This window comes from Hippocampus comes, unplaced genomic scaffold (assembly GCF_001891065.2).
Source record: "Hippocampus comes isolate QL1 unplaced genomic scaffold, H_comes_QL1_v1.1 scaffold76, whole genome shotgun sequence".
Taxonomy (NCBI): domain Eukaryota; kingdom Metazoa; phylum Chordata; class Actinopteri; order Syngnathiformes; family Syngnathidae; genus Hippocampus; species Hippocampus comes.
The window spans coordinates 4,142,614-4,153,075 of record NW_017805277.1 but is presented as its reverse complement, the minus strand read 5'-3'; the positions used below and the strand labels follow the sequence as shown (position 1 = coordinate 4,153,075).

General features: G+C 42.5%; 1 protein-coding gene across 1 annotated transcript; it reads right to left on the bottom strand.

Moving 5' to 3' along the window:
* Positions 1-1,594: 1,594 nt before the first annotated feature.
* Positions 1,595-8,138, bottom strand: npas4l (neuronal PAS domain protein 4 like). The gene is made up of 8 exons (XM_019870322.1): positions 7,078-8,138; positions 6,865-7,010; positions 6,669-6,774; positions 5,632-5,890; positions 5,428-5,537; positions 4,448-4,589; positions 2,446-3,611; positions 1,595-2,366 (listed from the first exon to the last, which is right to left on the bottom strand). Exons 1-8 carry the CDS (start codon positions 7,253-7,255, stop codon positions 2,338-2,340), a joined length of 2,136 nt encoding a protein of 711 aa, XP_019725881.1. The 5' UTR covers positions 7,256-8,138; the 3' UTR covers positions 1,595-2,337.
* Between the last annotated feature and the right edge of the window lie 2,324 nt (positions 8,139-10,462).

Below are 10,462 nucleotides of genomic sequence, written 5' to 3'. Positions count from 1 at the left end.
CTCATGGGGGAGGTCCTTGTTTTGCATCGATGGCTGGCCAATTCCTGCTTTTGTTTTACCTTGTGTTGCTAACCGAGGGGTAAATAATGCTGCCAAGTCAACTGAGGCTGCTTTATTGTCATGGCTGCTTTAGGTGTTTTGTTGGAAAACTGCACACTCTCTTAAATTTAATCTAACGTGCTTGTTTGTTGAATTTTGGAGCAAGCCATAGCATCCAGAGAAAACCCACAGAAGCACAGGAAGAACGTGCAAACTCCATACAGGAAGGCCTGAGCCTAGATTGCAAACCCTAATCACAGAAGTGTGTGGAAGATGCATGCTAATCTCTCTTCCATGCTCATTAAATCCATGCCTCTGAGACTGCGGGCTGATTAAAAAAAAAAAAAAAAAGCCCAGAGGTTGTGTTGACGTCTTCTTTTTCATGATTCCAAAACGTTTCCTACTCGGGGTTTCTTTCCTCACATTTTTTTTTTAAATTATTGCATTGTAAATAAAGCTTTTATCCTTCTATGCTGACAAATGAGTCTTATTGTGTGTTTACTCCTGTCAGGTGTCCGGAAAGAATCCGGACAGAACAAGGATTCCACAAGCATAGACAGAGATAAGAGGCTTTGAACAAAAATATCTTTATAAAAACGCAAGACTGACAAAAACTAAGGACGCTGGTACCAAAGAACGAGGAAAAGGTGAGAACAAACCAAAAATGCTTGAGCAAGAAAAACATATATTGATTGTGAACTCAAAGGACAAGAAAATCCAATACACAGAGAACATACATCGAGAATACATAACAAGAAAAATACAAGAAAAAAAAATTGGCAAGAACATCATTCGCACTTGGCAACAGATTCATGAGCAAGGCAATAATCCAACTGTTGATTGTCAGCGAAGCTGGCTTTTTAAAGGCAGTCGATAACGACGCCTGACGGACAGGTGTGACTTGTATGACGCCTTCCCTCCAGCTGAAGACTGAAAAAAAAACCAAAACACGATAGGAGCATGACAACTCCTCTGTCATGACAGCACTATGTTCACAGTTTGTTGATCGTGGAGACAGTTGGACATGATATAACTGCTGCTTAGAACCAATGTGCCATCATTTTGACAAATGTCCCGTTTGCTAATCCTGATTCAAAATCAGTGCCGTTAAATGGGACTTTGTTCCTCCAACCATACCTCTCTTGTTGCAGTCAAACACCGCATAGCATCTCATCATTTTTTTTGGCTCAAATATAGGTCATCCATTCAAACACTCAATAAGCACCCGAACAAAACCATGCATAGATTGAAAGCACTGCGGCTGTGGCCATGTCCAGAGGTGTGTAATGTCATGGGAAAACAACGAAAGGCGAAAAGACTGTGGTCAAAGCAACCCCTTAGCATCAATTTGCCCTAATTTTCGTGTTTTTTTTTAATGTATTTTAAAAAGTTCATGATCATTATGATTATAGTATCTCTCTCTTAGTTAAAAACCATGACTTATTATAAGTTTGACTTCACTGCTTATTTGGTCACTGCGTGAGGAAAAAGCAAAGAGACCATGTAAATGAAACACCCATAACTACGTGTACTTCAGAAAAGAAATCAAGAGTCGTAGAACAATGACATTTGTTTTCGTCTTGTTTTATTTACATTTAAAAATACGAAGCACGAACAAAGGGTGAGCATTTATTTACAGTACCATTTAAGATGTGAAAAAAGATACACCAATCACAGTTTGCTTTGCCTTAAACAGTTAAGGGGTTCAACTAAATGAATACAATTCATTTTTTGGGAAATCCAGAATTGGAATGCAGTGAGATGTACCGCTGAGGTAGGTTGTAGAAACAATCGTTATTTTGATCACGGCATGAAAAATGAAAGATATTATTATCTCCCAGTTTCACACAAACGTAATGACAATAAATGCTCTCTGCTAAAAGGTTCAATATAAAAATAAATAAAAAAATCCATTGAAATGAGCACTGTTTTGTTTCTAACCCTCTTGTGGCAATGACAGTGATAAAGTGCTCAATAGTGAAGCGTGGCCACTTAGGAGAAAATATTTCCATTCTAATGTTTTGTTTTCACTGTGGTCAGACATTTTAAAGTACCTTTTTCATAAAAAAAATAAAGACATTAGCTGGAAGAGAAAGAAGACAGCATTTTGCAGAAATTAAGACAAATCTCAAACTGTGGAGATACTTGACATTCAGACATGCACATTGGGGAAAAATGATCTTTTAGTACGACATGTCCTTTAAATATCTTTGCGGTGCTTTTCTACGAATCCGCCGAAGGACTATTTTCCTGACAATATGTCATACAAAGGGCAGCGTCGTAAGTCACAGACTTATTTCAGTACAGGTTTTCCTCAGCAAGTCTGTCTGAAAAAAAAAAAAGGTAGAAAACAACATTAGCCAAGATTAACAATGAGTCTTCATGAGTGCCCCTGACAGAACTTACCTTGCTGCAGGTTACTCTGCAATGAGCGGTTGAGTTGATGCAACTCGGTGTTTTGGTCATGACATCCCAACTGCAAAGTGAAAGGATCTAAAGCGACGTTTGGAGCCAGTGAGTTCTCTGAGGTCGTCGGGCTGGGACCTCGCGGATCAAAGTGTTGTGAGGCGCACGCGGTTTCCTGAGGGCAGTTGAAGTCGGGAATAGCAGAGCCTATCTTTGCGACCATATCCAGATCGTCGAGGAGGCTCTCTAAAATGCCGTCATTCAGCAATTTGGTATGTAGGGTAGAGGGGAGAGCAGCCTGGATGGGCCACTGATGTGAGCAGGAAGAGGAGGAGGAGGAGGAGGGCAGGCAGTCAGTGCTTTGGATCAGATCGAGGGGACCAACCATGTCAAAAGTAGAAGCCAACGAGGAGATCTGCTGAGCCAGAATGCTGATCTCCGCCTGCTCCATCTGGCTGTACTGCTCAGATGTCATGGATAGAGGGGACTGGCTGGGGGTTGGAAGGCTGGCAGGTAACATGTACTGGGGAACAAGGTGCACTTGTTGGAGGCTGCCCTCTTGTGGCTGCTCCAATAGGCTGAAGTCATCTTGATGCAGGGCACAATCCCCGGAGCTCTCACTCATGTCTGACGTTGCCAAGCCGTCTGGAACTAATCTGGCATCGGATGCACAAGCCGGGAAATCATAGCCTGTGGATGAGGGGGAGGCCGGAGACAGAGGATTGAAAGTGAGGAAGACTCCCTGATCAAAGGTGTGCTGCGAGAGGAGGGAGCGGTGAGGTGAAAGGTGACAGGCAAGCGCAGCTTCCGGGTAGGAGTAGGAGGAAGGGGAAGCCTCCGGGCAGGACAGCAGCTGATCAGCGTATGTGTGCACATCCATGTGGAAGACGAGGTTCAGTTCCTCCTGCTGCACAGGAGAGCTCGAGGACGCGGGGCTGTGGGGAGGGGTGAAGAACGCAGGGCTGCCCCCTAAAGGAAGGGGTGAAATATCGCCATGGTGGATGTCTTCATCAGACTCCACCCTGACTTTCGAACATGCCTCCTGGCTTTGGCTGTTGGGAGAGCCCTGCTTCTTACAGCTTCTGGGAGGATAATTGTCTGTCGGGGATGATGGCCTTAAAGCATCGTCACTCATTCTCCCCTGCAGAAACTTGGCCTCTGTTTCACTAAAGGATGACAGGATGAATTTTAGAAAAAAACAATGAACAAAAGAACATTAAAAGACATTGCGACACAATTACAAAAGACAAACAAACCAGGCAAGAATAGCAGCGAACTTCATCTGATTTTTTGGGACACACTGTAGAAAATCCTTTCCGAATGTCACATCTGCACAAAAACACTATTCATGTTCCCTGCGGTCTTGCAGAAGCGAAATTCCAGTGCCACTCTCACTGTGATGTTAAACGACCACAAGGCCCCAGCAATTAATTTAGGGTCAGTGTGCAATTCGTCTTTTTCGATTGATATGAGTAGTTCTTGACTTCCTCAATGAGCTTAGCTTAGCAAAGTTTAAGAGTTACTGTCGCACTTGAATTTGTCTTCCCCCTTGTATTTGGCCCCACAAATAAACCTCGGGCTAAAGAAAATGGCAGTAAAGTGGTCTAAAATGTTATGAATCATAAAGGCCTATTTTGATCTCCGACACGCGACAGAACATGGAAAACATTTTCATGCAAACCACAGAATGGATGCCGATTAATTACTCCAACTATATTCAAAGATGTTGTATGTCATGCATTTTCTGTTTGTGGTGCACAGGTATTTTCTATGTAGTTAGCAGACACTTGAAGCTAGTTTGCATAGCAGTTTGAACACCCTAGATCAATTGAGCTAAAAGTTAGAGACACAAAAACGTTGCAATTGTCACCGGTTCCCTCTATGTCAAAATATTGCTTTACTGGAAGCCAGAGCCCAAAACCAAAAGAAAAAAAAAAGATTTGGGGACTGTTGTTTTTAACAACACATGGACTTTTAATAACAGTGGAAACATTTGCCACACCTGATGATGAAGTTAGTGCAGCAGATATGTGCAGTCTGACACTGAGACTCTTTGGTAGCACAAATGTAGCTCCAGGACCATGACAGATCTTTGCACTGAAGTCTCATAACCATCTGCACCTTCAGGCTCTCGTCTGTTTGTACTGAAAAAAAAAAAAAACAAGAAGCACATATACTGTATTTATTATTGTGCACAGTCACAAACACAAATCTGCTCCAAATCACAATTGAGGGGTTTGAATGAAGGACGCTAGAGCCTAGCAGGCAAACTCGACATAATTCCATCACTTATCCAAAACAAATTAAATCAGAATTCATTCTTGAATTGTTTGAAAAGTAACAACGCTGTGTCATGTAGACTCGAAAGGGAGTACCATGCAAAAGTACATTGCTCTATTGCTAATGGACACATATGCTGTCGCAGGGATTCGAAATTGTGGCTCGTCGAAAAACAACCAAATCACAAATTTTGTAACCCAAGTAACTCACTGGTGTTGATGCACTTACAGTATGTGTATCACTTTTTAGCAAAACCACTGAATTTGATTTCCAGAATATATGAAAGTACATTGTTGCGTTTTTTGTTTTTTTTTAATGTCATGGTTTTTTTTTACACGTTTTCAGGAATAAATGTAAAGGTATACCTCAATACATATGAATATTGGGAATTTATTATTTTTTTTTTTTACTACATACAGAGTGAAATATTTTTCTTTTTTTTTTTAAAGCTAATTTTGATGATTATAGTGTTAGAATATTTTATGAAACAAAAATTTTCTTATGTGACTAATGAAAGCAACGTAGCCTCTGATTGTCTTTGATTAGCTTACATTCCTGCCAGGCCAAAACTGTTGGAGAAATACAGATTTCAAATAGGACCCTAACCCAAAGCACTGTTCACTGAACAAAAACGCTGACACTGTTTTTCTCTTTAGAGCATGATGAATAATTAATAATAACGCATTGGGCCTTGTCACTTACATAAACGCCTGTGATGGTTCACACTTAAAGATAGATCTTCAGGGTGGATTAGGCTGTACCATGAGCGGCCAACCATTTCTTCCGCCAAGTACCCCATAAAATACAAAACACTGAAAAAAATAAGCACAATATTTTTTAGTAAAAAAATAAAAATATCATGACTTGATATTATTCATTCCCCGTATAGACGTGGCCCGCTTGTACCTGTCTGACAGCCGAGTGAAGCTCATATCAAGTGCATGCACACTGCGGAAACTGGGGCTCAAGTGTGACTCAACACCCCCGAGGCGGTCCACTGTGGGGGTGCACAGGGCCAGAAAGAGGGTCTTGCCAGCAGTACTGATGGAGGAGAATGGACAAGGCTCCGGAAAGGACTGGAAGCTGCCTCGAACCAGCATTGAGCAACTGCTTTGCTGCTGCTTGAAGGTCTTGGAGGTCTGCATGCTGCATACAAAACTGCTCTCTACGGGAATAAATAGACCAGTTGGAAGTAATAGTGCACCGTATTTGCTACACAATGTTACTTTTTTCTTTTTATGACCTTTTAGCTGTTTTTCCTCCACTAATTGTGGCTATTTTATATGGGGGGGGGGGGGGGGGGGGAGCATGATAAGTCATACCATTGCTGTCAAATCAAAAACATGTTAAGTGGATTTATAAAATGTCTTTACGCCCCTGTTCAAATGCCAGGATTTTGCGATATTAAAAATAAGATACAAAAACACAGTTTGTGGTTACTTTGTTGTTTGCTTCAAACTTTTTGTTGTAGGGTTCAGTGAGTGGCACTTTTACCCATGCATTGAGAAATTCTTAATGAAAAATATAATATGGTAGGAGCACTTATGCATGCATTATGTCCCTATTTAAAGTGGCATTTTTGTCATTCATCTGGTTCAGAAGTGTGTGGTCCTACGTGCCCCCCAGTAGCACTGATGAAAAATTGTGGCCCAATTCAGCATTAAAGTTGGTCCTCCGCAATGTACATTTTTGATATTCATGAATAAGCAACATTGATAAGTGGGTTTCATGTTAAAATGTAATTAAAATGTTACTTGTAAACAGTGCATTGTTACATTACATCTTTCAATTATCTCGATGTGGAGTCTTGAGTCATTTTTTGGGTCCATAGTGGGATTGCGAGCATTGTTATACACACGCAAAATGTGAACGTCGTAAATATCTGTGTGAGGCATGTACACAAAACTCTCTAGTAGACAAGGAGTTCATTTTTTCTCGATTACCTGATGATGACGTCTTTTCATCGTGTCCTTTCAGGATGGACTCAATAATATCAATGTCCTCACGTTCCACCATGTCGTATATGGTGTCTCCTTGAAGCACGTCGACCTGAGAATAGAATGAAAGGTTTTACCAATTCAGGAATAAAAGGTAACCTTTCTGTTTATAACATGACACCATATTGAAGCTCACACTCACCATAGAAAGGCCCAGATATTCCGATACATTTTCCGACACGTAGACCAGCCTCCCTTGGACAGTAGTGACGAGGATGAAACCATGCAAGGCTTGGAGAAAGGCCTCATAAGCAAAAGAGCCGGGGAGGGCATCTCCGCTGGGAAGCCCTGAAGGAAGAAACGTCTGAGTTCATCCTCAACACTTGCTGAAAGAAGGGAGCCCTTCTCCACTCACCCTGCAAGAGAACCGACTTCCTGATGTAAGTGCACACGGCAGCCATTGAGTGCAGGTAGGAGAGGCGCTTCTGGTCTACCAGGGGGATGGGGAGCAGAGCTCGCATATTCCTGATCTCATGATTGATGTGGTCCCGCCGTGCTTTGGATGCGCCTTTGGTGGATCTGTGAGGAACCATGCTGGCCAAGTTGAAGGAAACTAAAATGGGCAAACTCACCAGTGCCTCCCTTGCATCCCAAAAATGATGTGAGCGTTCATCATTGGCTTGCGTCAAAAGAGAAAAGAGCACCAATTGCCTCAACCAACGCACTTTTAAAAAAGAAGCAAGCTGAGTGAGAGTGCACGGGTCTCTTTTCCCCCCATACGACGGCAGACTTTGAACATGAATGGTTCCTATGGAAACTACGGTGATGAGAAGCTGTCGCGTCTGTAGTGGAGGATGAGGGCTCTCAGCGGACTTGGTGCGTGTGTTGTGTGTGCGTGTGATCGGGATCTGTCCTGAGCCTTTTTATAGCTGCCAAGGGCCTTCAGTGTGGGGGCGTCACACTCAAAAGTGGAGGCTGGGCTTGTGCTGTACCAAGTGGCCACAATGGGGAGAGGGCACCCCGCGTCACAAGGATACGCATAAAAAGGAGAATCATGTTTTGTTTTTTTAATCCGACGGCTCACGATAAAGAGACAAATAATGACTTAATTCATGGCAAATTGCTTGAGGATGCGTTGGACAAGGAACAGGATAATGGCTGTTTTATGTACTGTACTCCACAGTATGCCTTGAATGGATTCTTTTTCATTTGGCGGGATGCCCGAGATTTCTTGAATAAATGAATGGAATGAACTAATCAATGCTGTCGATAATGTCCACTCTCACGCCTCATAATCTCATCAATTAAGATCCGGGGCTTTCAAATACACCTTTAGAAAGTGAAAGAAAAGAACGCTCAGTTTTGAATGATACTTTCATTTAACAATGTGCTTACGGTTTATTTGTAAATGTGCAGCGTAACATACTGAGCGCTATTCACACTATTTTTGCAGTCTCTCGTGTCACCATTTTGTACCTCTTGGAATACATAAGACGGCTCTCATGATGATGCAGCGCCAATAGCAAAAAACAACAACAAACAAAAAAACTGAGCACTAGCAACTTTGTTAATGTGAACATTTGATACAGTTCATATGATGGAAGTCATTATATTGCAAGCAGTAAAAAAAATGGATGGCTGGTTGGGGTATATTCATCATCATGCTTGAATTAGAACTGGCCTGCACCACATGGAGAACTGTTTTCAACTATTTTGGATACCTCATTTAACTATGAGAGGTGAGTAAAATAGCAACTCGCTTCTAGTACTACTTTTCTATTGTCAAGCACAATTAAATGAATGAATATTGGACATTATCAGATTCTACGGGAGTAAATAACAAAGTCAATAAACGTGCAGACGTGTCGTTTTGTGAACATCTTTTAACAACCAAAAAAAATCATTCAATTGTATTCAGTGTTTGGGTAACAATACAAGCTGTTTGGTAACAAGTCAAATGAATGTTATTGTTGTTCCGCCAATTTGCAACACAAGTTATCTCAAACCACTTTCCATAGGGAGCAGATATACGTAGGATCGCGCTCCCCACACATTGAAGGAGCCCAGCTGAAGACTACCTCAGCAAGTACTTCGGAGACAATGAAAAACTTCCCTTGACAGGAAGAACGGAAATAGAGGACAGAGAACCCCTTTTTTCCAAGATTTAATAAACCACTATAAGTCATTTGAGAAGAACAACAGGAGTCACCTCCTGCCTGCCAAATACTGAGCGCGCAATTGACTTTCTTTGTTAAAACTGTTGTACCTGCACAAATCATACCGAGGGCCCACTACAGCCGATCTCTTTTGCCATTTATAGTATAATTGGTAGCTGTTCATCGTGATAACAGTCAGGCGTGGCGGAAACGAATACATTGACTTACAGATTGTTTATTGAGAATTCATAAGGTCATCGGAGATTTACGAGCATTTTTCTAAAGTGGTACCAGTGTTTGCCTGAGCCTGACTCCTTTCAAGTTGTTTGTTTTCAACCGTCTGTCATCATATTCTACATTAAATCATTGTCATATGCGATATAGCTTTTTGGTGTTGGACTAAAATAAAAGTGTTTGAAATAGTCCAGCAATAGTGTATTGTTGAAGAGTCTGCAGTACACAGCGCGTGTATGCATCACTGATTTGTGAGGAGTCGTGTGAGCCAATCAGCTGTTTCAGTTTGGCTTCAGAGGGTGCGTTAGTCACTCAATTAATCCCCCGATGCAAGCTAACGGTTTTGAAAATGGAACACACCGAGCCTATAGTTACTTTAAACGAGATCCTTTCGCAGATGAAGAGATAGATTATGGGCATCACACCCCATGGCAATAGGACTAAAGCACCTTCACACGCAGGAAGCATGTTGTTCTCAACATTTAAATGTGCTCTCTATCAACTGCAGCCATGGCATTACATGTGGCCCTTCCTTGAAATGTCAGATGTTTTTTCAGGCTCCAGCTTCTATCCCCTTGGGGCTCTTTAAATGCCTCTTTTCACAAATCCCCCAATTTAGCGGCCGCGGGCCGAAAACTAGAACTTGAGTGATGGATTCGGAGCGGGACGCAGCGAGACAAGACAAAACAAACCACTCTGAACAAATCCTCAGTCTGATTCTCAAGGACCGATGGGATCATCTGAGTCCTAAAGGGAAATTAGAGAGTCATTTGGCCGAGGCTTTCCCCGCATTAACGCCTGCGTCGTGGAGCGAGGAGGGCTCCGGGGCCAGACAAGGGACCCGGCGCTGTCCCGCTTCCTGTGTTCTGTGGGGCCAGGCGGGACAGGGTGTCTCTACTGCCTCACTTTGAGCTCACCCTCCGTCTGTGGCCCGCACTTAACTGTGGAGATAACAGTGACTTTATAGCTGAGGGCTGGTGACAGACAGGAACACACTGCCAGGACACTCCTACTGGTGGCGCAGGCAACGACTGCAGCTGGGTTTCACGCACTCATGACGGGGACGCCCCGGCGCAGCCGCACGCGTCCCAATGAAAGTCGTTTGGCGTTTGAGGTGGGGGTGCTCGATGTTGTAGACATTGAGGGCTATCAGACAGGGTGACTGGGGGAAGATACAACACTCCCAAGTTGAACAGGAAACATTAAATTGAGAGGCCAGGGCTTCAACGTCTCAAAGTGATACAAATGGAGCTGAAACAGGAATAGCCAGTCATGAGTTAAAGCTTCCACAAGACGTGAGGTTCATTACCTAAATGTAAGTGATGTATATTTTCAAAATTGTTAAGCTGTGATGTGTTCCATTAGTGTAACCTTGACAGTGACAATAACTACTGGAAATTATATTCAAGA

What these genes read in the sequence shown, in the direction of transcription:
- npas4l (XM_019870322.1), bottom strand. Translation starts at nt 7,255, where the DNA reads ATGGTTCCTCACAGATCCACCAAAGGCGCATCCAAAGCACGGCGGGAC. An exon ending in AATATCTGGGCCTTTCTATG is followed by an intron (nt 6,775 to 6,864) that starts GTGAGTGTGAGC and finishes TTCTATTCTCAG; the next exon opens with GTCGACGTGCTTCAAGGAGA. An exon ending in GAACCATCACAGGCGTTTAT is followed by an intron (nt 4,590 to 5,427) that starts GTAAGTGACAAG and finishes TTTTTTTTTCAG; the next exon opens with TACAAACAGACGAGAGCCTG.